Here is a 27,055-nt window from a genome sequence, read left to right on the forward strand (position 1 = left end):
CCTTGTTTGGACGTCTCAGTCTCATCAACTCACGATTCACTCTTTCAACTCCTGGTGAGAGAGAGAGGAAGACACGATCCATAAAGACTCATGGCTACCTTTAGGCGTTGTGTCCTTGGACTCGGTGTTCTTCTGAGCCTGAGCCCCAGCCCAGTCTCCGCCGTCAAGATGCTCTACGACGACAGTCTTCCTGAAGATCTGGATGCGGCATGTTCTGCAGCCCTCATGGCTGATGTCGCTTGTGATCCGCTCGTACCAGCCCTCCGTCATGACTTCTACTACCCGCCTGCCACCCTGACCCGTATGTGCACCGATGGATGTGCTTCTGCGCTGCAGTCGTGGGAGAGCTCGGTCCGGTCTGCTTGCGGCAACGACATTGTCATTCCTGCCGAGGATGACCTCGACGCATCACCCATTGTGATCCCTGCCAGCCGCCGGTACACCTATGGCTTCACGTGTCTCAAAGAGAACGATGCCTTCTGCGGCCCCGTAGCCGCATTAGCAGCTTTCTTCACCAATCCTGGAGGTGAGTCTCCCGCGGACATGATATGTTGCGTAATTCCAGGCTTGCCAGCGCATTTCACTAACAGCTTGTCAGTTTCCGCCTTTAACTACATCAACGTACTTCCCGAGGGCGCTGTCAAGCCTGCGCATTGTGACCCGTGTCTCGCAGCCAGACTGCGCCTACGATCTGGGTCGCCCTACTTTGACGGCCCCGTCGTGGCCAGCGAGTCCATCTACCAAACCCTGACGTCCAGCTGTGGCATCACGGGCAAGCCTGCCACCACATCCACCATTGACTACTTCACAAGCGAGCCGCAGCCCACCGAGTCAGTCTGCGACGGCACCATGTACCAGATCCAGGGCGGTGACGATTGCTACAGCATCTCCAAGGCCCAGAGTGTCGGTACGGCGTGGATGCTGTCTGACAACCACCTCGGTGCTTATTGTTTCGAGTTCCCGACTTCGGGTAGTCTCTGCATCACCAACACGTGTAAGACTGTCACGGTGGCAGTCAACACGACCTGCTCAGCCATCGCTGCAGCTGCGAACATCACAGAGCCACAGCTGATGGCTTGGAACCCCGTCATCAACCCGGTCTGCTCCAACCTCAACATGATGAACGGCACCACGCTTTGCATCGAACCACCCGGACCCAAGCTTCCACCCGCTCAGACGACGAATGTTCCTCCGGTGACGCCCACCAGTGCTGCCCCGATCCCCTCCAACACGGCCATCGGATCTGACAAGCCCTGCGGCCGCTGGTACGAGGTCGAGGCTGGCGACTACTGCAACCTGGTGACTCTCAAGTTTGCTATATCTCTTGATGATTTCATGTTCCTGAATACAGGCATCAACGCCAACTGCACCAACCTCTTTGCACAGGAGAGCTACTGCGTCCAGGCGGTCGGAGACATCAACAACTATCCCGGCCGACCCGGATATGCCTCCGTCACCATTGACCCCAACGAGTCCTTCACAGGGGTACCCTTCACCATGTTGCCCAACGCCACCATGACCTTGGATCCAAGACCGACCCAGCTCCCGTTGGCTACCGGCGTCCGCGACGATTGTGTGTTTTACTTCAAGGGCGATGACTATCAGTACTCATCTGACGTGTTCGGCTATTGGAACAGCAACTGCGAGATTGCAGCGTCCAACTACAACGTCGACTTTGACAGCTTCATCGCCTGGAACTCGCTCACGACAAACGTCACTGACCCGGCGTGCGTGTTCCAGGTCGGCCTGCGGTATTGCGGCTCCTGGGGTCTGCCGCCCACGCAAACCACCACCACCGAGGAGCCTGAGCCCACCGAGACCGGACCGCAGCCGCCAGCGCCGACGCACGAAGGCCAGCCGGAAGACTGTGACGGCTGGCACGTCGTGGTCAGCAGTGACTCGTGCCAGTCCGTCGCTGATAACGCCGGGATCTCTCTCGCCACTTTCTTCGAATGGAACCCGGCTGTGAGCGCAGACTGTACAGAGAATTTCTGGCTCGGACAGGCCTACTGCACGCATAGGGAGGGCCAGGGTATCAGCACCACGGCCTCGCAGTCTGCTTCAACCACGGCGCCGACGACGACGAAGCCCACTGCTCCGGCCCCCACGCATACCGGCCAACCCGCAGACTGCAACAAATGGGACGTAGTGACGGAAGGCGATAGCTGTGGTTCTCTGGCCAGTGATAACGGCATATCAATTGAGCAGTTCTTTGCCTGGAACCCTGCTGTCTCTAAGGACTGTATCACCAACTTCTGGCTGGGGCAGGCATACTGTGTCGGCGTTTCTGGGGCTGGTTCTGGCGCCACAACAACCCCATCGTCAACCAGGCCTTCCATGACGGCAGCCCCGACCCCTCCCGCACCAACCCACACAGGCCAGCCGTCGGATTGCAACAAGTGGGACGTCGTGGTAGACGGCGACAGCTGCGGGTCCATGGCCGCGGACAACGGTATCACGGTCGACCAGTTCTATGCTTGGAACCCGGCGGTATCCAAGGACTGTGTGACAAACTTTTGGTTGGGGCAGGCATACTGCGTCGGCCGATCTAGTGTCGGGGGTACCCCTACCACGACGCCACCAGCATCAACCACAGCGAAGCCGACACCACCTGCACCGACACATACCGGCCAGCCTGCTAATTGTAACAAGTGGGATGTCGTGGTAGACGGCGACGGCTGCGCTTCCATGGCCAGCGATAATGGCATCACACTGGATCAGTTTTATGCCTGGAACCCTGCCGTTTCAAGGGATTGCGTGACAAACTTTTGGCTTGGCCAGGCGTATTGTGTTGGGGTTTCCAGCTAGAAGCCGCCGTTAGAATCTGTGAAATGGCTTGACTCTACGGAGGTGGGAAACCCATAGCTCGGGAGCGGAGAGGAGAGAGTGGTGTACAGTAGATGATCTTGTAACTTGTTTCGCAACTGAAGGTGTCTCTCATTCATTTTGATGGTACATGAAAAGTCCTGTCTCAAAGTGCCCGGTGTTCACCTGGGAGGCCGCTGTCGCGGTTGTGCAAAGACATCCCCATTGGGGATGGAACGATAAAGGAGCCGTTTCGGCCGCGTCGCCTGTGTGTGCCTGTGTTGTTGCGTTGTCTGCCAACTCTGCTCGACCTGACTCACCAGCTGCTGTTGTACGGGAAATTGATGTTGCAATTTTGAAAAAGACGTCAGACTTCTTGTTTGGAATACCGAGTGAAGGATCCCGGTTGTCGCCGCCGGACTAAATTGGGTTCGACGTGCTATTTCCCAGCAAATCGCGCCCTGCGGTAGATCGATACTTGTCCCATTCGAGATTGAGCCACTCCTGCCGTCCCAGGCTTTCGAACAGACTCATGACCTCGTCGCTGGGCCTCCAGTCGCCAACCTGCCACTGCACCACCGGTGGTGTTGGGGCTGCTGCAGCGGCATCGCTGTCCTTCTTGTCCTTCTCATCGCTGCGGCCGGCAATGAATTTTACACCCCATCTGTGACCCTTTTTCATCGGCAAGCCATATTTCTCACTGTCTCTGTCGTTTGAAGGGTCCCACCACAGGTATGTGAACATCTCGGCGTCCTCGAGGCGCGGCATGTTAGGGGTAGTCAGAGACTTGGCAAACGCCGCAAGCAGGGGCTCCAGCCGCTGCCTGCAGGGCTCGGTGCGGAACATGTCTAGACGGTAGTCATATTCGTCGTCCGGATTGTCGCCGTACTCATCGTCGAGTTCATCATCCTCCTCCGTGTCTATTTCGCGAGGGTAATGTTCGTCTGAGATCGTGTACCCTCCTTCTTCAGAGTCGTGCGGGTCCTCGCCACCAGGGCCGACAAAGTACCACCGCCCGTCTGAGCGAAGGGAGTGGAACTCTAACCGGAACCGCCGTATCTGTGACCACTGCTGGTGGGCTGGTGCCTCGGGACTAGGGAACAGGTCCGGAGTGATCATAGCACGGATATCGAATAGGCTGAGCTGAGCACCGAGCTTGCACAGGCCGACAGACACAGGATCTTTGTCCGCCGGATGGATCAGATTCGGCCGGGCCACGGACTGGTCATTGTTGGGGCGAGAGAAGAATGGCCAGAAGTGCAGCGCGGCCCTGGTCAGACCGGCCGGGATTCTTCTTCCGCAGAGGTGCTTCTCCTGGTCCATGATGGCGGCGCCGAACTCGTGGCGGGCGTCTCGCAGGGGGCCCTCCCACGGCCATGTGTAGTGCTCGCGCATCACCCTACTGGGCATGCAGGCAGGCATGGGCCGCTCCCAGAACCAGGGGATAGTCCATTCTTGGACAGCTGGTAGGTGGACGAGGCACTGCAGCGGCACGAGGGGAGACAAAGGGCGTATGTCTGTCGCGTCTTCGGCACCAGAGCCGTACGCCCTTGACTTGATGATCAGGCGGCTCACAAAGGGCAGGTCGGGCAGTGTCTCTGGGTTGTGCAGCTGCAGGCGACGTGAATGATATCTGCGATGGTAGCATTCCGGCTCCTCTGGGTCGAAATTCTGCGGCTGGATTTCGATCTTGAGGCCGAGGCTGGCTGGCGGATCCTCGACCCGGTTGTAGGCGGCGGCAATCTGGTTGTAAAAGGCGCGAATGCGCACCGACAAGTGGGCGCTGATGGCGAGGGTCTCGTCGGCAGGTTCATGGCATGGCAATGGCTTCTCCGCAAGTTCGTCAACGAGGAGGAGCGGCAGCGGCAGATGATACTCGGAAACCGCAAACTCGAGATTGCGGGCGGCCTCGACGTCTGCCGTGACCTTTTCCAAGATGTCGCTCTCGAAATCCGGGTCCGTCTCGCGAAGCGGCATGTTGATTGATGTAATGTGGTGGATCAATCAGTATTGGAGTTGTTACTTTGCTTGGTGAACGGGTGGGGGAAGTGAAGGAGAAGCCTGGGATCAATGGAGAGGGAGAGGATGTGGACTTGCAGGTTCACATTGCGATTGCTGCGGGAGGGACAATTAAGTACAGCCTGCCTCTGGCGCGGCTTGGCGTTAGGGTCTCCTCAGCGCTGAAATGCCCTGTCCCAGGCCTGCATGTAAGCGCGCGCACCTGCATAAGGACTCTGCAGCACCATCACACGTCTTAATGCTGATCATACACATACCCACAGCGACAGGTCGGATATGGCCATGGAGTCATTCGGACATGGTCGCGATGGAATGCAATGGTGCATGACTATTAACGTCTGCTGTGACTGATCAGAGACGTTGGGAATTAAGATGGGGCTGACTAATGATAGCATGTGGAGATAGTTGGATTGCGTGAGTTAGGCGCTATCTATACTACTTCTTATTTAGGCTGAAATATGCTTTATAGTTAGATATTTATCTAGAAACAGACTATAAGCTATAAGGTAGCGCGGCCCCACGGGACGGGTCGGGCCAGGGTAGGGTTAGGCAAAACGAAAAAAAACGGGATATATTTATTCACATTTCAATGAAGCAACATATATATGTTACGAGTGGGTCAGGGCAACCAACTGTGGCATAAAGCAAAGGCTTTGGTAATGACTAATCTGTTGTTATTATCCCCTGTTCTGCACTATATAGTCACGAGCCTATAGGAACTAACTGTAGCGGTCGTAACAATATATAGGTACACAAGGTATTAAACTGGATAGTTAGATTGATAGATAGTAGTAGCAGCGGTAGTGAGCTAGGCTAGCGAGGTTGATAGAGGAACTAGTGCTATGCTATGCCCTTAGGGGCATCAACCAGCTCATGCCCTCGGGGGCATCAACCAGCTCACGCCCTCGGGGGCATCAACCAGCTCATGCCCTTGGGGCCATCAACCAGCTCATGCCCTCGGGGGCATAGAAAGCGCCACGCCCTTGGGGGCATCGACCAGCTCACCCCCTCGGGGGCATCAACTAGCTCATGCCCTTGGGGGCATCAACCAGCTCATGCCCTCGGGGGCATGGAAACTGCCACGCCCTCGGGGGCATCAACCAGCTCACGCCCTCGGAGGCATAGAAAGTGCCACGCCCTTGGGGGCATCAACCAGCTCATGCTAGGAATCTTGATAGCCTCCCATAAAGCTTCGTTCAACAGCTTCCGCCTGGAAAGCGTAAAAGATTCTATGCCTTTACTTACCTACATCTTCCCTAGCATCGATATCCAGACGCCTAGGCAGGCCAGTCCCACCGCTAACCCCCGCAGGCGCTCAAGTGAAGATGTGCCTGCCTGCATGGCTCTCCGAGAGCCTGTATGAGTTGCTACTCAGCCCGGTCCTGTCTTTCCCAAGAGGAGGAATAGAATCGCTCGAAAGATAGCAAAATCCCTAGAAGGAGGAGGATAGTATAGAGCACAGAACGCCAATCCCAATAAGCATATAGAGCTGGCCAACAGGGAGCACCATACATATAAACAGCCTCAGTAGGAGTAGCAATAAATATATTCACCGATAGATAGATGAACAGATGAATAGAGGAAGAGGAGATCGAGGGTAGAGAAAACGGGGGACGCGTAGGAGATAGAAGAGGGTTGGATAGCCTTAGCTATCCACGCGTTTGATCTAGGCGTGTTTGTCCGCGAGAAGTAAGACGCACCCCTTACAAGCATCCATCATCCCATCTTCCCGTCTCATTTGTGCACACGTCTCATCTGATCACAAGCACCCCCACCCCCTTAACCACCTATCCCTAAGCCCCCAGGGGCAAGAAAGACAAGAAAATTAACGAAGAAACAACAGGAACAGCCAGCACAGGCTATCAGGCGGCAGTTGAAAAATACATATCACCGCAATGGCCAGAGTGCTCAGCGAGAAGCGGAAGAGGAAGTGTGATGAGGGCGATAAGAAGAAAGCAGCAACAGCGCCATCAGCATCAGGGCTGAGGAAGCGGGTCCGGGCCAGGAGAGAAGATGAGATCAGCTCCCCCTTTACAGAAACATCGTCCGCGCGAGAACGGGCGCAACCTTTCCTCCTCGCCGTTGCCAGGATGCCCATCGACGTGCTGGACACAGCCTGGAGCGTCGGCAGGAACCGCCCTATTAACGCAGCCCACGTCCAGGAGCTGTTACACGCATTCAGGAGCGGCGGGCTGGAACGGCGGGCGCCGGAGAACCGGATCACCGTCCTCTGCAGCGCCGAGGCAGTCAGCCTTATGCAGCAGGACGGCGGCGGCATAGAGGGGCGAGAGGAGGACGACGGAGAGGACGGCAACGATGATAACGACAGTCCTTGCGAGCTCTCCTTTTTACACTGGGCCGAAGTGAGCGGGGGCAAGGCCGAGGTCATGGCCGGCCAGCACCGTATCCAGGCGCTACGCGAGTACGTCAAGGAGACGGGCGCACCAGGCTCCGACCTATGGTGGGCGTGCGAGCTGTACGACAAAGGTATAGCCCCCAAGCACAAAGCATGAGACCGTGTTCACAAGAGGCTAACGGACGACATGGAAACCCAAAGACCGCCTGCCGCGCGACCTAAACGTCAAGCTCCGCGTCAACAGGCGCGACCCAAGCCTGCCCGACAATCACGGGCAGATCTGGACGCAGCTTGCGTCCATCGCCTGCATAGGAGGGCAGGCAGACGGACAGCTAGGCGGGGAGGACGCCGCCGTAGACCAGCACGTCGTCGAGGCACTCCGCCTCGGCGGCGAGAAGCATTTCCCAACGCGGAGGCTCGTTACGTTGTGGAACCACCAGAGATGGCGGCCTGTCACAACGCAGTGGTGCTGCACAAGGCTGGGGTTAGACACCTTCAATATCTCATACTTTGAGTGGATTGCTAGCCTCCGCATCGACGAGTACTGGATTGATGCCCTCAACGAGGTTCTCAGCGTTTTAGCCGACCTACCGGCGGACGAGCAGGTCTACATCACGCCCGCCGACTGGGACAGGCTCTCAACCTGCCAAGCCGCCCCTAATATCACGAGCGTATTCTACACGTCCGGACAGCAGCAGGCGGGGCTTGAAGCACGTACACGGGTCGACGGGTTCCTCGCGAACATGGACGATCACACCTACCACCTCGTCCATGATGCCATCACAAACTCGCTGGTGCTTACGTTCCCCGACCTAAGGCGTATCCTCCACTGCAAGAAGACGGAGATCCAGATGGCCGTCCGTGTGCTCTGCCACGTGATCTGCTGGATCAGTCCAGAGCAAGCTACAGCCGTCGACAACGTCAGGCCCAAGGATAGGAACAAGCCCCTCCTCCGGGAGCACCTGTCGATAGCGCTGGACGAGCTCGCCTCCCGTAGGGGCTGGGCTCCCGGGGCCTTCCCCGCGATCGCAGCAGTACAGCTCCAGAGACGTATTCTGGACTTCGTACGGGACAACCTAGCCGAGTTCCGGGCGCTGGAGCTGCTCCCACTCCTGGATGATGACGCGATAGGCGATGAGGGGCAGGACAGCGAAGACGGCTTATACGGGCAGCGCTTCAAGCACGTGGCGTGGGCGCGTCTGCTGAAGATGGTGCGTCAGTCAACCGACAGGGAGGGCTACACGCTACGCCCGTTGTGGACGACGGAGTGCGCAACAAGGAGAAGCGAGCGCCAGGCCAAGGCCTCTACCCTCGTGCAGGGGTTCTGCGCCAATCTGTTCAAGCTCGCCGGCCAGCAGGACGTCGCCGCTAGACAAGCTACCCAGCAGAAGGTGGAGGAGCTCGTAAACGCCTACCTCACGCCCTCCAACGGATCTGCGGCAACGCTGGACTGCCCTGGCGACGAGGACCAGCCGACACAGGACGCGCCCGCCATCACCACTAAGCAGTCTGCGCGCCAGCGCCAACAGAGCAGCAGCAACAACAATAACAATGATGATGATGACGACGACGATGCTCGAGATGTTTCACAGCCCAGGCGCCGCAACAGTATTCCCTCCTCCCCCTCCCCCCCTTCCTCGCCGCCGCCGTCACATCAACAGTGGCGCCCTCTGCCTTCGCCCAATGGGCCAGCGACCACCGCCAGCCAGAAACCAGTTCCACGCTTGAAGCTGGGGCCTAGAGCTAGGAAACCAGCCAGAGCAGTATAGTAGTAGTCGTGGTCGCGTCTGCAGGCCTGGGGATCCCTTGCATACCTTACATAGACAATTCGTTTGGGAAAGTTGATCTGAAGAACGCTGCAAGCCAGCCCGTTTGAAACGTAGCCAATAGAAGATGCCTCAGCAAATACCTGTGCCTCAGCAAATACCTGCGCCCGGCGGGCACATACAAAGAAGGTTGTCTAGTTTCACACTAAGTGGGCCCCCAAATTCTAGGTGTGCCCCAGTCTATCCCTTACTGAGGTCGTCATCATCAGCTTCACGCCCGGGAGGGCATTTGTGCAGACCGTACATTCTTAGGCAGACCACTGTCAGGCCAATTCGAGGTTTTGTTTTTATTGACAGGATATTAAGCCGTATTAATAGGGCTTTCGTCTCGTAAGAGGGCAAGAGGATTCCTCCACTCTCCCCGATAAAACACAGGCGGCCCATGCTGCATATCTGCCCTCCTGGACTTATAGTGGGGGAGAGTTACATGGGGAGCAGGACAACAAGCAGTATTCAATACCCTACTGGATAAGTGGTTAGTAAGTAATCTCCTAGTAGAGGATATATAGGTAGTCCTACATAGAATCCCCAGAGAGTATAGTACAAGAGACCTCACCTAGCACACACATACATTACGCACACCCAAGACCGTGAACAGTAACACCTAGCATCCCACCGCAGCTACACTAAGATGTCTTTAACCTATAAGGGAGATGTTATCACCGAGTCGCTAGTAGATAGTGATGGCCTAGCCGATACAGAGGATACCTCTAGCCTGGACGGTAACGGTCCCTTCGCCCGCAACCAGGACTCAACCCGCCAACATGAGGATGAAGGCGATAATGGGCGGAACGGCCACCGTTGGGCTGTGGACCACTCCTCAGGGCACCACCGGTTCCGAGGTATATATACGGAAGGAATTCAACTAGGAGCGAGAAGAAAACGCTGACGCCTCTCACACCTATCCACAGCCAGACGCTTTATCGAAAAGGTCCTCCGAAGCGATTTCGAGCCAGCCGATGCTATCAAGATGCTGCAGGAGAAGCACACGATTGACTTCGGGTCCCGCGCTGGAGGCAGCGCGCCAGCGAAGGCCACGGACGCCTTCTTCCCGCAGTTCTTCCTTGACTTCTTCAGCATCGTCGGCAAGCCACGCAGCCCCATCACGAAAAGCGACGGGCCCGTCTTCGACAACATCGAGTTCTCTCTCGAGTCATACGCAGCGCCCTACAGCGCAAAGCATATCGGCGGCATCCCGTTCGATATCACCGGGCGCACGTTCAGGGTCGCTAAGGCTGGTACCCGAGAGGTCTGGTTCGTCGTCATGCACCCCGTGGCGCACGAGCCGACCTCCAGGGGCGGGGCCCCACGCGAGAGACCAACAGCCTTGGACAAGAGCGGGATGCCGGCCGGGTTAGCCCGCGAGCTGGCCGCATACATCGTGGGCGTCTTCCAGTCGCCGCAACTGCTTGGCGAGGGGGTTGAGGCCTGCTGGCGGTTGGGGACAAAGAGTACCCAGCGCATAAGCTCGGCTAAGTGGCAGGTCTTCCAGCAGCAGTTCATGGACGGTTGGGCCGCCTGGGCTAGCACCCACAATCCCAATTCATTCTGGCGACGCCACGAGCCGGCCTTTCACGCGTATGACTACGGCGCGAATATCGAGATCCAGGTCAGCGATACTATCTACGACCTGCCGCGCGAGAGACATATACCCTATGAGGAGGAGGAGGAGGAGGAGGAGGGGGTGGAGGACGCCGAGCAAGATGCCGAGGAGGAGGGCCTCAGAGATGGAAATTCTCGGCAGGAGGTCGAAGAGCTCTCTCTTAACGAGGGACAAAGTACACATAGCGATACAGTGGAAGGCCGGGAGTACCAGCAGATGCTCAGAGAGAGCAGGGACCTACAGAGCATGATCGTGGAGCTCAACGCCCGCTTTGATCTCAGCAGTATCAGTGCTATATCTTACGCCCTCGCAGTCTGTATCAATAGCGAGTCGGGCGGCTCACAGACGCGCTGCCTCCTCGCCGACCGGAACATGGTGGCGCGAGAGTACCCTGGGAACCGCGACTACACCTTCTACCCGCAGGCCTTCCACCCCACGTATGGAAACTTCTCTTCCAGCCAGCCGCCCGCCTTCCTTAACTCGCTCTACACCGCTCTACAGGGGAATATGAGCGACCGCAATGAGGGCGCAGACGTGCTTTCGTTCGGCTACTTCCAGGGCTACTCCAACATCAAGAGAAGCGTGCGCCATAGCGCCAGCGCCCTCCTCGCGACAAAGGGGTACGCGACAGCAGCGCTAACAGCCCCAACGTCACACACATCCGCCATGTCGTACACAAGAGACAGGCGGGAGAGGCTACTACGTCGCATCCGTGGCGACCTCACGCCCGAGCAGCCTGAGGAATCTAAGCCGTTTGCGCGAGAGCGCAGGCAGCTGGACATCGCTATCGAGAAGGATGAGGTAGCATACCGGATGGAGCAGGTCGTATCACTCAACATACGACATATGGACAGCGTTGAGCGCACATTCGAGAACGTCATTCGCCCCATTTTCCAACTCATGCGCTTCTTCCTCACAGAGCATGAGTCGTATGTCCATATCTTTCGGTCTATACCAGTCGGAATCTTCCCCCGTATCATGTCGGCCTACTGCCGCCTGTTTGAGCTTGCTATCTGTGAGATGGAACGGCGTTACGTTGCTGGCGGCGAGCGCGGCCTAGACCTCGCACACTCTGAGGCTGTTGCAGTACTTGACCGGCTTGGTGGGTATATCTTCACCGGGCATGAGCGCCACCTGCCGAAGACGGTGCTCCGGCCGCTAGGCACCATCGACAGCCTTCTAGCTGGGGCGTGGCCCTATATCGACCCAGCCGTACTAGACCTCGGTCCAGCCGGGGCAGCGACCTGCTTCATGGACACCAGCCGGTGGCCCCGCTCCGCGAAGACGGGAAGGCTTATACTGCTCCATATTAGCGAGCTACAGCACCACTACGGCGACCGCCTTGCCTCCCACCGGGAGACCGAGATCTGGTTCAGCCAGCTAGGCCGGGACGCATTCAAGAGCCATGCAGCTGTGACAGAATATGTGACGGAACTCCTGCGGGAGATGTGGATCCCCCAGACGAAGCTCTTCATAGCTAACCAACTACGGCGCAGGCTGCAAGAAGGTAGTAGCGACACTAGTAGCATACCTATCACCTTGGAGCAGAAAGAGGCGTGTAAGTCGGCTGTTGAGGCGTGGGAAGCGGCGCCAGACGCCTTCACCCATATCGCGCTACAGCGGCTAACTGACGGTCTCACCTCGGGCGGCTCGCGCATAAAAATAACCTTGTCGAGGACGCGCACCAGGCATGACTTTGCTACTGAGCTTCTCCGCGTTATCTCTACCGAGAAGGGGCGGGCAGCATCCGCGCCAGTCAACGCGACATGGCCGGACCATCTGCAGGCGGCCATAACTAGCGGCAACCAGGCTAGCAACGGACTCAAGCCTGATGAGTGGGTCTCCGTGATAGCTGGCCGACTCCTCGCGGCCGGTGTTGAGTGGGTGCCTGACGCCGTCAAGGGCCGCTTAACGTCAACCACCGTCGTCAGCCTGCGCGGTCGAGAGGTCGCGCACGTAGTAGTAACCGGTCCGCCAGGCTCCCTGAGGCGCGCGGCGCAGGAAGCTCAAATCAAGCACGAGAAAGCTGCGCACGACCGGGCGCTCAGGCAGACGCGCAGAACCATCAGCTTCGGCTGCAGCTTCCCCTTCACCAACGTCCCCAGCCTTATCACGGACGGTTTTCTCAAGGCTAAGGCGATCTTCTCTAACAAGGGCGACCTACGGGTTCTAGACCACTATCAGCTGGCGATAAACTGCCTCTCTAACAACATCGACGACCCCCTCTGTTGCCTGATGCTGATGATCACATTGACCGTTTGCTCCTCATCGGAAACGCCAGAGGTTGCGCCTGGGTCGCGCGAATTCGGGACCGCAGCCAAGAGGAAGGACCCGGCCCAGCTGGCCCTCGTCATGGTCACGAGGATGATGTGGTTCCTCTACCCCGCCTCTTTCCCCTGGAAGAAGGGTTCAAGTGGGACGGCCTATGATGTAGCCGAGATGACGAAGAAGATTGGTACAGTATAACGCAGGGATGGTGTGAGGCTTATGATGCTAATGGCGCTGTAGAGCATAAGGGGTGCAGCAACCGGATGTTGCGTGAGCTGGGTTGGGTCACCTCAAAAAGCAACCGCGACAGCCCCCGAAACACAGACCTGCAGCTGCGGCCTCAAGAGGACCTCCTCCAGACATTCCGAGAGCTACGGTCGGCCATGAAACGGCCAGACGACTTTATCGGCGTGGTCTTCAACAGCCAGGACAGCATCTGGACGGAGCGTTGCGCGAGCATCATCAAGGATCGATAGGGTTATACAAATACAATAAATAGGCGCATAAAGGAAGGGAAGGGAGATGATGGGAATTGAGTAGGAGATGCAGATGCTTTGGGTTTTCTTCCAATTTCGGTGGGCGAATCCGATGGGAGCCAGGTGACCGCTTAAGCGCATTACAACCTAAAGCCTTAAGGATGCATAGCCCCAAGTTAATCACTGGGACAAAATATAAAGAGAGAAGGTCTAGGAGGGGAGGAGGGTCCGCAGTGGTTTTCATAGCCATCACCTATACCTCTAGCCTCGGCTTTCGTCTCATCTCAGGCGTTGGGGTCAGATCGGATTACCAATGCTGGGTAGGCACATGAATACAACCAGGACCACAGCGAAGACCACCTCACCTTCGTCCAGGTGATGCGTTTTCTCCACCAGCCTCTCTTGCTGAGCTATCACGTGGGGGACACGTCGACTGTCGTGTCGAAAGGTTATGTATCTCGCCAACAGGACCATTGTCCTGAGGAAGGAGAGTATAAACGGGGATTGGAGATACGAGAGACCAAGATATAGTATATAATGTGAGGCTAGGCGGTTCCTTGCAGGAGAGGAAATTTCATGAACATGTTCCCAAGTATACGTAAGGTATCGCACTCTGATGGCTTAGAACTGAGAGTATAAACGAAATAAACCCTAAAACAAGGGATTTCTTGCCAACGGAGAGGCCTATGACAAAACGGATTGGATATTTGAGATCAGGGCAAAAAAGAGGCCCACCCGGGACTCGAACCCGGATCTTCTCCTTAGCTAGAGGAGTGCTCGACCGATTAAGCTGATAGGCCCTCGACTGGGGATTCTATCTCTCACCGTTGTTATACTTGGCCTTTTCGACGTACGTCCAGCTCGGCGAGGGGACCCGGCGGGTCACAGAGCAAGCGAGGCGCACCGCGTCTCAATTGTGTAGCGCATGCTTATGGACGACGTTGTCGCATGCTTCCGAAGTGGGTATGGCCGAGATTACGCGGCCGCGGCGGCGGCACCGAGCGGGGTGGTACGACCGGTCGGGGCGGGGCAGCCGGTCGCGGACGACGTCAACCACACTCACCGCACAGCGCAAAAGAGGGAAGGGGGAAAAAAAAAAAGGAAGGAAAAAAAGGAAACAAAAGGAAAGCTAACGACCCCACCTGGATCTTCTACGACTGTCGGTGTATAACTGTTGGTCTAACTCGTCCTGTCCCACCTATCACCCCCTGCCTAACCCTAACCCTAAACGCCTTCCCTGGTGCCTCTTAGGGTACAGGTCAAGGTTCGGCTTGTTCACTGCAATCTCAGATGAGTCGAGATGAAGGGCACCAGTTGCCAGAGCCATCAAAGCTCCTCCTCGTTCCTGGACGGGCTAACCTTACGACTTGGGGTTTTGGACTATACTATAAGCAATCTCACTACGCTCCTTTAGAGACATAAACTAACGCTTTGAGTTTAGTCTTGAGTCTGCCAATCTCATAGGAAAGGGGCTAGATAGTTAGTTATTGGTGGTAGGATTTCCACGACACGAGCTGTTAGTTGTTACGGTCAGCTATCCGACAGTAGGGTCTGCTAACAGAAGCTGGGGATTGACACGTTATAACAGTACACTGAGGTCGTGGTCTGGGTAGTAGGTCGTAGGCTGATAGTAGATCGGTCTTCAGAGGCTAAGGTGATCAGTCTTAGGCTCAACAAGTAAGTCGCAGTGAAGGTAAGCGGAGAGTATCCGTGAGGATGAATACTAAGTTGATTGCTGAAGAGCTATGGAAGTCTGACCATGAGCCAGGCTCAGGGTCATACTATATACAAGTCTAATTCCGAACATGTTCCTTTGTACCTTGGGTCGATCTGGATCATTCTGATCCAGAATGATCGTTCGGCCCCCAAGTCGTGTTGGATCATATTGATCCAATATGATCGTTATCTTATCGTCACGTGACTTGGACCATAGTTCTTCCGTTTACCGAGTGAGTCCCTGTTGTTCCCGTGATCCTGCAGTACAAATGTCCTGTCCTAGCCGCCCGCTGCCTAAGTGGGTTGGTTATCTGTTATTCCTGCATATCGGGTCGTAACATTAGTGGAGGCGCTGACAGCTACCGTGGGGTTTGTTTTCGCGAGGATGCAGAACACTAAATAACCACCACGCTGCTTGGCTCTGTGTATATAGAGAACCCTCAGGAGCTGGATGGACTGGTCGTAGAGCTTGAGCATGTAGAAAAGCAAAAAGATGCTAAGGCTTATAGCGACTACAACTGCATACTGAAGTAATTCTAGCGCATAACTATTTCTCAAAGTCCTTGACCTAAGGCGAGGAGTTAGTTGACGGGATGGGGTAGTGTTAGGATTAAGAGCCAGCCCGGCCGCCCTTCTGCCACATACGACCATACCTACTGGAGAATTCGGGATCCCGTCCGCTCTCCCATAGACAAGCCAGTGAGGGCTGGAGTAGTAGTCGGGTCGGTGACGACCGGCGAATGCCCGGTGTTGTATGTTTCGCCCTTCTTTGGTGATTCTTTTTTTTTTGCGCCTTCGAGCCGCAGCAGGTGGCAGTGTCTCTGTATCTAAAGATGCGAGGGTCATTTAGCTAGCGGGTTTATCATAGGTTTTTGGCAGGAGGCTAAGCAAAGGAGCAGTAAGTAAGCTGTGTACTTAGGACTCGAATCAGGAGGCGAATCAATAAAGTTAGTTATAAAGCTGAGGAAAAGAACAACAACATAAAGTGTTATTTCCATCATAAGCCGATTAGACATACTACTCAGTTAATTCCATGCCGGAACGCGTCGAGATACGGCCATCCGTGTACAGCCATTGGCCCGACTTGTCCGGAGCCCCACCCGTCACCCCCTGCCCGACTTGGAAATCTCGACGCGTTCCCTGGGTCCTCTGATTGGCCGGGATTGACTTCAGTGTCTCCACCTTCAATTGAAATCTCGACGCGTTCCGAAGGAGAACCCTGACCCTAACCCTACTCAGTTATTCCACGCCGGAACGCGTCGAGATACGGCCATCCGTGTACAGCCATTGGCCCGACCCGTCCGGAGCCCCACCCGTCACCCCCTGCCCGACTTGGAAATCTCGACGCGTTCCCTAGGGTCTCTGATTGGCTGGCATTGATGTTACGACCGCTACAGTTGGTCACTGTAGGCTCGTAACTATATAGTGCAGAACAGGGGACAATGACAACGGATTTGTCATTATCGAAGCTTTTGCTTTGTGCCACAGTTGGTTGCCCTGACCCGCTCGTAACAATTGACTTGAGTGTCTCCACCATCAATTGAAATCTCGACGCATTCCAAAATAAAACCCTAACCCTAACCCTAACCCTAACATCACGTCCACGATGAACTGATGTCGGGTTCATCAAGACGGCCAGCCAGATTAAAGTGGGCCCGCAAAGGCATAGGGTAGGGTTCATTGAAAATAGGGTAGTAGAGTTCATAGTGATTTTCAGCCCCAAAATAAACGAAAGTAGGATGCATCAAAAGCCATAATGTAGATCCAGTCAGAGGTATATTTTCAAAGGTACTCGATGCATGTAAACGGAGGAACAGGTCGGTTTCGTATGAGGAGGAAATTGGGATGTTGTTGGTCATTGGGCGCGCACGGACCCATCGAGTTGGGAAGAGCGCGCCATCCAGCGAATCAGATAACACACCACCCAGCGGGAGAAGATGATTCAAGGGGGCAGGATGCAGAGACAGGTTAGAAGTAAATAGTTTCAGGAGGCAGGTAATGTTAGTATTTAGCATAGGAGGAAGCCATTTAACAAGCCATTAACAGCAGAATAGATTCATCATTATTCATCCCCCAGCACAAGTCATCCAAAGGCATTGCCGGGCCGAGCACGGATGGCACAATGATTGGCAGAAGGGGGGCAATGTGCGTAAGAGGGCCACGGTAGCAAGGGATTTACCGTGGACGACGGGGGTGCCGTGCCAGCGGTTTTTCCCATCGCGCGCCGGGAGCCGGTGGTTCGAGGTCGGGCGGGGGTTAGGGATGGCCGTTCAAAGCGAGCCACCAGAGCCGGGGACGGATAACACGGCGTGGTTCGTCGCGTTGCACGAGAACCAAGAGAAGCGGTTCGAGGCCGACGCGCGCGAGGAGGTTAGTATAGTAGACGAAAAGTTGGAGCCGAACGGGTGGTTATACCGCGTCGGGTGGACGAGGGATTTGGAAGGGTTGAACAAGACGCAGTTACAGGAGGCCACGCGACCGATCGAGGACGGCGAGGAGACGTTACGGTTCGTGTGGGCCGTGTTCAACAGCGTCGCGGACAAGGCGCGCGCGACGGCCGCACCGCACAAGGTCGGGCACGATGCGTTGTTCGAGGCGGAGCGGAAGGAAATCAGCCAGCAGCCGGTGCGGCCGTTCGACAACCGCATGGAGGACGACACGTGGCAGCGGTACAAGGAGGTTTGGCGCAAGATGGTGAGCATATGGTTCCGCATGGACGAGTGGCCGGAGCGCGAGCGGCCGCCGTACCGGTTCACCATGCGGCAGGGGTCGTTGTGGGATGCGTTCACCAGCCGTGTCGAGGCGGACGTCGGCAGCAGGCAGGCCGCGCAGGCGGAGGAGGTCGAGAGGATGTGTTTGGACGCCATCATCGCCATCATCGAGGACCCGTACAAGCAGAGCCAGAAGGAGAGCGCGATGATCGGCGCGTTGGCGGTGTTGGGCATCCGCGAGGACGGCGGGTGGCACCAGGCGACGGAGTACACGACGAATTATTCGGCCGTGATCAAGGTGGCCAAGATGTTCGTCGTGTACCAGGCGTGGTTGGAGCGGCAGGACGAGGTGGCGGAGTTGACGGCGACCAAAGGGGCCGAGGCGGCGTACGAGGAGGCCAGCAGCGTGTTCCATTTGGTGCGCGACAAGGTGCGGCGGTTCATGACGCGGATGCCCGGCCGGCCGGACGACGAGCCCAGGGCGATGAATTGGATTTACGATGCGCGGACGTACGGGATGCACATCCGGTTCAACACGGTGGCGCCGGGGATGGTGGATTGGAGCGGCGACCGGATATCGTTCCGACGGGTGCAGGTGCGGGTATGCGAGTTGGCCGAGATGTTCCACGGGTTAGCGCAGGAGGCGCGGTCGTTGTTGGCGCAGTTGGCGGTGGTGGATGGGCATGGGGACAGGGATAATGAGCACGGCGATGAGCATGGCGATGGGTATGGAGGCCGATCAGCGTTGGCAGCAGCGTTGCCCGCCATCAGGTGGGAGAGCATGCACGACGACCACAGCCAGGACCGGCCGGGGTATTCGTTTTTACACGATGACCGCAACGAGGCGTGGGTGGGCAAGGGGAAGGGGTGGATCGCACGGCGCATCGCAGAGTCGGAGGCACGGCGGCGGGCGTGGTTAGACCCGACGCGAGGGACGGCGGCAGCAGCAGCAGGAGAGGCGGAGGAGGCCACATCCAACCGCAGCAATAGTCACCACCCATACCGCGAGAGGACGGTGCAGGCATACAGACAGGCGTTGGAATCGTTCCGGGAGCGGTTGTGGATGTTGATGCACATGGTGGCAGGGCAGCCGGCGCGGGCGCCCGAGTTAGCAGGCATCAGACACAGCAACACAGCCAACGGCGGGGTCAGAAACGTGTTTGCACACGACAGCATGATATGTTTCGTCACGTCGTACCACAAGAATTACCGCCAGACGGGGACGGCCAAGGTGATACACCGGTATTTGCCGCGCGAGGTCGGCGAGTTGTTGGTGTGGTATTTATGGTTGGTGTTGCCGTTTTGGCAGCAGGTAGGAGGCATCATCCACCAGACGGACCGGAAGAGCGCATTTTTATGGGCGGACGATGTAGTTGTAAGGAGCAGGGCAGCAGGCGACGACGCCCGGAACAACACCGAGGACGACGACGCCCGTGATAACACCATCACAGACGAGAGCACCCCCGCCACCCCCGGCCGGGCGCCGTGGACGGACGAACGATTGTGGACGTCAGACAAGGCAAGGCGGATCATGCAGCAGCACAGCGAGCGGTTGGTCGGCAGCAAGATCAACATCAGCGGGTGGCGGCACATGGCCGTCGCCATCGCCAACCGGTATTTGAACGAGGCGTTCGGACGGGCAGACGACAAAAACAACGACAACAACGACAACGACGACGACGACGTGGGGGTCGAGGACAGCGCATTGGATTTGCAGGCAGGGCACGGCACGCACGTGGCGGGGATGATATACGGGCGGTTGTACCAGGAGGCACCGTTCGGCACGGCGGCGTTGCGGGACAGGTTCCGGGCCGTCAGCCGGCAGTGGCACCGGTTGTTGGGGTTCGGGGCGGAGGACCGGGGCGGCGGGGCACCGACCAAGCGGCGGCGGACGGCGACGACGGCGGCGGACGAGGAGTTCGAGGGGCAGCGGCGGCGGCGGTTACGTATTGCGGGATACGCCGGAGAGAGAGCGACGGGCACACGTTGGACGATTGCCCAGGCCGCGGGGAGCAGGCGTGGGGGTGGACGGCGCAGTACAGGAGGCAGATGGAGGAGGCCATGTTCGACGGACGGAGGATGGAGAATTTCAGCAGTTGTTTCCATTGCGGATTGCCGCAGGGTTGGTGTCAGCGATGGGAGCCGTTGGGCGAGGACGGCGGGCGGTTCAGGGAGGTCGAGGGCGGTTCATGCCAGTACCAAGGGATGATGGTTGCGATGTTCGCCGTCGCAACGATCGGTGTGGGGTCGAGGGTGTACGAGGAGACGGTGAGGGCGATGCGCAGGGCGGACGGGTTAGAGGAGTGGGCATCGAGCGAGAAGGAGGTGTATGATTGGTTAGGGCAGACGATCGAATGGGGAGGGGTGCAGTCAAGCAAGTTGTGCCGGTTGACGAGTCAGTTGTGGCAGAGGGCAGTGGAGGGCGTAGCAGAGGGGTGATCAGGCAGGGCAAGGCGGGGCGAGTAGGGGCCGTACATAGGAGTACGACAGTTTAGGGTAGGGAGTAGGGAAGTATAGTAGTAAAGGATAATAGAAAACAGAGCATCAGATGTTTTTTCACACAGAAAGATTTAATAGCACAAGAGAGCAGGAGGTGGAAGATGACAAAGAGTAACAGAGGGGATGAATAATAAGCAAGGAGCAAGAAGGGGGGAATACAAGGAGCAGCAAAAGGTATAGGCAACAGTGGAAGGATGGAAAGAGCAGAGAAAGGGGCCGGAGAGAAGGGAAAAAACAGAAGTAAAAAGGGGATGTAAGAGCGTAAATATAATACAGATGTAGTGTTAAAGATTTCAGGGCCAGTTTTAGGTTAGATAGCGTAGCAGAACAAAAGGGCAGAACAGTAAGAGGTCAGTTAACAAAGGCGAATTAGTAAGAGTATAGGAGTTATAATAAAGCAGATTAGGGGGCAAGCAGAGGGAAAGAGAATAGTATTAAGATAATAGGAAAGAGTAAAAGATTTATTATAGAAAGAGAGCAAAGTACGCCGAGAAAAATTACAGCCAAGAAGGGGTAGCAAGGTCAACAAGAGAGGGGGAATTAAAGAATCACATACCAAAGATAGCAGAATTATACAGCAGACAGTAGTTAAAGATAAAGGGAGGTAGAAAGAAGGTAGACAGAGAGAAATCGAAATACAAACAGATGGAAGACCAAGGGGGGAAGAGTAAAGAAACAGATTTCAGTAAAAGAGAAGGAGGGAGATTGATTTAGCAGCCCATAGAGGTAGAGTATAGGGGAGCCAGGGATAGTACACAGTAAGGGTCAGAGATAGGTTAAAGAGAAGGATTAAGGTCAGAGTAGGAATCAAAGTCAGGAATACAGCAAAGAGAAGGGTTAAGAATAGGGCAGAAATAGAAGTCAGCAATAAAGTAAAGTTTAGGAGGGATAGAGTAGAGAAAAAGTAGGAGATAGAGTAGAGAAACAGATAATAGAGGGGATATACAATTAGCAAGCAACAAGAGAGGGGGGATCCAAGGAGCAGAGGAAAGTAGAGGCAAGAAGGGTAAAGCATAGAGAGGAGAGAAGGGATAGGGAAGAAGGGAGGAATATAAAGAGCAGAGAAAGAGACAAAAGTAAAGAGGGCAAGGATAGGAGCGAAAAGGGAACATAGGAATATAAGCATAATATAGACAGATACAGAGTTGAAGATAACAGGACCAGTTTTAGATTAGATAGCATAGTAGCATAGTATAACAAAAGGGCCGAGTAGTAAGGTGTTCGTCCGTAGAGGCGAGTTCATAAGAGTATAGGAGTCATAATAAAGAAGATTAAAGAGTAAATAGAGAGAAAGAGATAAGGGAGTAAGATAGTAAAAAAGAGTTATAAGTTATTCACAAAACAACAAGAAAGTACGACGAGAAAGGTTATAAACCAAAAGGTTAGAAGAGTAAGTAAGAGAGGAGAAGTTAATAAGTAACAAACCAAAGATAGCAGATTCATAAGGTAGATGGTTAATGTATATAATAGAGTAGGAAAGGGAAGAAAGGAGTTAGAGGGAGAAAGGAAACATATACAGACAGGATAACAAGGAGGAATAATAAGTAAACAGAGTTAGGTAAGAAAGAAGGAGGAAGGTTCATATAGCAGCCCACAGAGGGAGAGCATAAGCAAGTCAGAGATCGTACAGAGTTAAGGTTAGGGATAGGTCAAAAGGAAAGGGTTAGGGATAAAGCAGGAATTAAAGTGAGAGTTAGAATAAAGGCAAGTATTAGAGATAGGTCAAAAGTAAAGTTTGGGATATATTATAGGGAAAGGGTTAGAGATAGAGCAGGATTAGAAGTTAGGATAGAGTAAAAAAAAGGGGTGAGGGATAGAGCAGGAATAAGAGTTAGGGATAGAGCAGAAATAAAGGGCAGGATTAGAGTAGAGAAAAGGATAAAGGATAGGTTAAAAGAAAAGGGTCAGAGATAAAGCAGAAATAAAGGTGAGGGTTAGAATAAAGAAAAGGGTTAGGGATAGGTTAAAAGAAAAGGGTTTGGGATAGAGTAGAAATAAAGGTGAGAGGAAAAAGGGTTAAGGATAGGGTAGAAATAGAAAGTTGGAAACAGAGCAGAAATAAAAGTAAGAGTTAGAGTGGAGAAAAAGTTAAAAATAGAGTAGGAATAAAAGTTAATGATAAAGTAAAGGAAAAACAAGAGGGGTGTTTATATTAATAAAGTAAGGTAGTCAGCATAAGCAGGCATAAGTAAGAGAGAGAGAGATTCCAGTCCAAAGCCAGAGTCAAAAGTTCCAATTCAAATAGAATTATAAAGGCACATAAGGATATAGATGAAGATAAGGGGGTAAACAGGACGACAAATACAAGTAGATAGGCAGCATTATACAGAATTCCAAGTTCATAATATATACAGATTAAATAACACCAAGACATAGAAGAATAGTAAGCACCAGATAAATTAACACAGAACAAGCCGAATAAGGTTCCAAAGACAACCATTTTATCATAAGATCAGGGGCATGGCAAGAAGGGGTAGCAGGACACATTTTACCAGTAGGCAGGAGTACAGGGGAATCAGTTTATATATTAGTTAGTTATTTAGAAGAGGATTTTCAATATAGCAGCAGATAGTCGATAAAGCAGAGCGTTAAAAGTTATAATAATAAGGAAAGAATTAATGTCATAGAGAGAGTAGGGAAGAAAAGAGGTATTAGTAGGAGAGGTAATAAAGGAGCAATACAGCATAAGCCAGCAATTATATAAGAGGAGTTATAAGGGTTCATATAACAAGAGGGGTAACATAGGTAGGAAGGATAAGATAATAAAGGGAGAGGAGTAGAGAATAATAAGGATAACAGAGGGGTTATAAGAGGAGAAGGCAAGAGAAAACAAGCCAGGCAGTTAGATAGAAGAAGGCATACATATAAGAAGGAGAAACAGGAAAAGAGAGTAAGAGAGGGTTAGATTAGTAAGAAAAGGGTTAGAAGATAATCAAAAGACAGTATAAGTTGTAAGTTATAGAGGCATAAAGGAAAGAATTACAAAGTTAAGAAGATATAAAGTTAAAGAGGATCAATATTTAAGGTTAAGGATAGATAAAAGAAAAGAATAGATAGTTAGAAGTAGGGATAAATAAGAGAAAAGAGTAGGGGTAAAAAGAAAAAAAGGATAGGGATAGATAGAGGAATAAGTTAGGGACAGGTAAAAGAAGCAAATTAGGAATAGATTAGAGGAAACGTTTAAGTATAGGGGAGCACCATAAGGACGTAATTCAGATAAAAGGTATTTAGAATTATAAGGATATATATAGTAGGGAAGAGATTTAGTTAATAAAGCATAGGGATAAAGTAGAAGTTTAAAATAAGTAGAGGAAGGAGAGTTCAAAGTAAACAAGTAGTAGCAACAGAAATATTTCAGTACATATAAACGAAAACGCCAGGAAATACAGGATATAAATAAGATAAATAAGTTAGGGATAAGGGTTAAGCATTAATAGAATAGCATAAATACATCGTATAGAAGAGGTACATAGTAACATGGCGAAAATCAAATATAGGCATAAGTTAAAAAGTAGAGAAAAGAGGGAGATATAAAAGGGAGGATATAACAGCAAATTGTAGGGTTAAGTATAGGAGCATATAGTTTATATTATAAAGCAAAATAGAGAATTAAAGCAGACGTCCAAAGTTTAAGGTCAAGATTGGATAAAAGAGACATAAGATAGGAAGAGAAAAGAAAGAGAAGGAAAGGCAAAAGAAAAAGGGGTAAGAGATATAAGAAGTAGATATCAAATAGAGGTAGACAAGAGAGAATAAGATAGCAACAAAAACAATAGGAAACAAAAAGACAATCATTTAGATAGGGCCAAAAGCATATACATAAAGATAAGCCGTTCCACAAAGTTTATAAATAGAGGAGTAGTACAGCAAAAGCCAGTAAAAATCGAGGAGGAGATAGAAGAGTTTAGATTTAGAGAGGTAAGATAAGGGTTAAGAAGAAGTAGAGGAACAGGACAGGTTAGAACAAGTAAGTAACAAGGGTAGAGGAGAATAAAGATGAGAGAGAGGTTAGGGAGAAGGAGGTAGGTATTTAAGGTTCAGGTAAGTAGGAGTTTAGCAGGTAATAAAATAAGAAATAGTTAGGAAGATAGTTCGGCAAAAGTATAAGTATAAGGAAGATAGAGATAAGTAGCAGGAGAGAATAGAGCAGAGAAGTAGTACGATTAAAGGGGATAGATAGGGAGAGATAGAAGAGGAGAGTAAATATTGCGAGGCAAGGGACAGAGAAAAGGAAAGGGTTAGGGATAGAGAAAAGGAAAGGGTTAGGGATAGAGAAAGGAAGAGTGTTGGGGATAGAGAAAGGAAGAGTGTTGGGGATAGAGAAAGGAAGAGTGTTTGGGATAGAGAAAGGAAGAGTGTTTGGGATAGAGAAAGGAAGAGTGTTGGGGATAGAGAAAAGGAAAGGGTTAGGGACAGATAGAGGCAAAAGGTTAGGGATAAATAGAAGAAAGAGGTAAGTAAGGGAAAGGGGGAAGAATAAAATAGTAATAGAAAGATATAGTCAGGGTTATAAGTATTTAGAATTATAAGGACGTTAGAAGCAAGGAATAAGTTTAATTAAAGGAGCAAAAAGGATAGGAGAGAGGTTGATGATAAGTAGATAGAGGAGATTATAAAATAAGGAGTTCATGGCAAGGAGAATATTTCAGTACATAGGGACGAAAGGGTCAGGGAATAAAGGGAGTAAAAATAATCAACAAGTTAAAGTTTAAAAGAGGTAGATAAAAATATAGTAAGATAAAGCGTAAGTATAAGTTTAGGATAAGAGAAGGCGTGAAGATATAAAAGGGAAGAGATAGTAAAAAGGAAGAGGTAAGGTTTAGAAGGGCGTAGTTTACAATATAAAGGACAAACGAGAATTAAAGTAGAGGTCCAAGGGAAAGGATTAGGAGGAGAAAAGTACAGATGGAATAAAGGATGAGCAAGAGAGAGAAAGAAGAAGGAAGAGAAAAAAGAGTTAGGGGTAGTATATAGCAAAGAGGTTAGTAACAAAGCAAGAGTTAGAGGGATACAGACAAAGCAGGAGCAAAGCAGAGACAAGGGAAAATACAAAAACAGGAATTTAGGTAGAGAAAGGACGGCAGGTAGATAGTAAAGGCGTTTTAAGAGGGCAGATAATCAGGAGTAAGAGAGGATAGAGAGAGAGCAACAGGAAAGGGTTAGGGTCAGAGGGAGCAAGAGAAGGGTTAGGGACAGGGGAACAGGAAAAGGTTAGGGATAGAGAAAAGAAGAAGGTAAGGGATAGATGAAAGGAAAGGGTTAGGGATAGAATAAAAGAACAAGGTTAGGGACAGGTGAAAGGAAAAGGTTACGGCCAGAGCAGAGGGAATAGTCATGATTGAAGATGAAGATAGGGAATATATTTCAGAGATAGGGGTGGTTTTGTTATTTACGAAAATTTACGAAATTGGAACAGCAGTTAAAGAGCAAAAAAAGAAAACAGGAACAGAAAAAGAAAAGGAAAAAGAAGAGAGAAGAAATCAAAACAGGTTAAAGGATAGAAGAGAGTATTATAGTTAGAGAGGAAGGAGTAGAGAAGTGTAGTAGGGAAGCAGAATAGAAAACAGAGTATGAGACGTTTTTACACAGGAAAGGTTTATATAACAAGAGAGGGGATAAAGGAGATAGCAAAGAGTGATAGAGGGGACCCAGGGTAAGCAAGGGGGAGGAAGAGAAGAATGGAAGGGTTAGGGATAGATAAGCAGAGATGGGTGGGGGGGAAGACGGAGGGGAAGGGTTAGGAACCAAACAAAATAAAAAGGTTAGGGATAGGTAGGAGGAAAGGGTCAGGGGCAGGTGGTAGTAAAGGGTCAGGGACAGCGCAGAGAGGTCAATCAAAACAGCAGGAGAATAAGGTATACATACATAACAGGGCAACACAGTGCATAGTCAGGTTCGAAGGATTTGCGCAAGGTGAAGTAGCGTTCAGTTCGTACACATCACAGAGAAGCGAGAAAACAAAGCATGTATACCAGATAGTTTTGAAGAGGACAGGGAGATATATAAGGTATCAAAATAAAAATTAAAAAGATGAAAAAACAACAAAACAAAAAGAAAAAGAGAAAGGAAAAAAGACATAAAAGTAAGAACGGGAGGTTTAAAGTAGATACAGACAATATATCAAACAGCACGAGGCCAGAGGCATATAAAAAAGAGGGAGCAAAGAGAGGGAACATTCACACATATATAAAACGTAGTATAAGTAGGATTAAGGTAAGATAAATAGAGATAAGCATCCGAAGTTAGGGTTATACATTAAAAATAGTTAGATTTTAGGGTTATACGTAAAATTGTAACATAATGAGGGTACAGACGCCAAGATAATGGTAATCATTCAGGAAATGCAAAAGGAACGTCGATATATGGCCAAAAGCAGAGTAGCATAATAGAGAAAGGAGAGGAGATAGTAAGAAGGATATAGTTAAAGGGTTCGCAGTTATATAAGACATACATAGATGTTTCATTCATTAGTAAGGCCATATTCAGAAGAGAAAGAACAGAATCAGTTTATACATCATTCAACATACGGTTCAGTAGAAGCAATATCAATCCAGAGAGGACGTTAAGATAGAACAATAGCAGTATATAAGATGATTTTCCATGCATATTTCAAGATTATTATAGTTATTACAAGAAGAATAAGCAAGCAGCAGGTTATATTAGAGATACAGGTGACAAAGACAATATAGTTTAAATATTAAAACGTGCCCACAAGCCCATGGCACATGGTGTATAATCAGAGTAGTAGGATAGACAGGTCAAAGTATAAGGCATTT

General features: G+C 52.0%; 5 protein-coding genes across 5 annotated transcripts; 4 read left to right on the top strand and 1 right to left on the bottom strand.

The window, feature by feature from the left end:
* Positions 1 to 168: 168 nt before the first annotated feature.
* Positions 169 to 2,808, top strand: CGGC5_v011641 (LysM domain-containing protein; the record flags this gene model as incomplete). The annotated part of the gene is made up of 2 exons (XM_032027872.1): positions 169 to 526; positions 599 to 2,808. 2 exons carry the CDS (start codon positions 169 to 171, stop codon positions 2,806 to 2,808), a joined length of 2,568 nt encoding a protein of 855 aa, XP_031875794.1.
* A 417-nt stretch (positions 2,809 to 3,225) lies between these two features.
* Positions 3,226 to 4,782, bottom strand: CGGC5_v011642 (uncharacterized protein; the record flags this gene model as incomplete). Its single annotated transcript, XM_032027871.1, has 1 exon — positions 3,226 to 4,782. The coding sequence occupies one exon, from the start codon at positions 4,780 to 4,782 to the stop codon at positions 3,226 to 3,228; it is 1,557 nt and encodes a 518-aa protein (XP_031875790.1).
* Positions 4,783 to 6,719: 1,937 nt separating this feature from the next.
* Positions 6,720 to 8,949, top strand: CGGC5_v011643 (uncharacterized protein; the record flags this gene model as incomplete). Its single annotated transcript, XM_032027870.2, has 2 exons — positions 6,720 to 7,311; positions 7,382 to 8,949. 2 exons carry the CDS (start codon positions 6,720 to 6,722, stop codon positions 8,947 to 8,949), a joined length of 2,160 nt encoding a protein of 719 aa, XP_031875797.2.
* A 688-nt stretch (positions 8,950 to 9,637) lies between these two features.
* CGGC5_v011644 (uncharacterized protein) lies at positions 9,638 to 13,353 on the top strand (the record flags this gene model as incomplete). The annotated part of the gene is made up of 3 exons (XM_066152555.1): positions 9,638 to 9,848; positions 9,918 to 13,064; positions 13,118 to 13,353. The coding sequence occupies 3 exons, from the start codon at positions 9,638 to 9,640 to the stop codon at positions 13,351 to 13,353; spliced, it is 3,594 nt and encodes a 1,197-aa protein (XP_066008149.1).
* Positions 13,354 to 17,331: 3,978 nt separating this feature from the next.
* Positions 17,332 to 20,219, top strand: CGGC5_v011645 (uncharacterized protein; the record flags this gene model as incomplete). The annotated part of the gene is made up of 2 exons (XM_066152556.1): positions 17,332 to 19,726; positions 19,783 to 20,219. 2 exons carry the CDS (start codon positions 17,332 to 17,334, stop codon positions 20,217 to 20,219), a joined length of 2,832 nt encoding a protein of 943 aa, XP_066008148.1.
* Positions 20,220 to 27,055: the final 6,836 nt, after the last annotated feature.

The sequence above is a fragment of the Colletotrichum fructicola genome (genome assembly GCF_000319635.2).
Source record: "Colletotrichum fructicola Nara gc5 chromosome Unknown KSG_Nara_v1_contig06, whole genome shotgun sequence".
Classification (NCBI taxonomy): domain Eukaryota; kingdom Fungi; phylum Ascomycota; class Sordariomycetes; order Glomerellales; family Glomerellaceae; genus Colletotrichum; species Colletotrichum fructicola.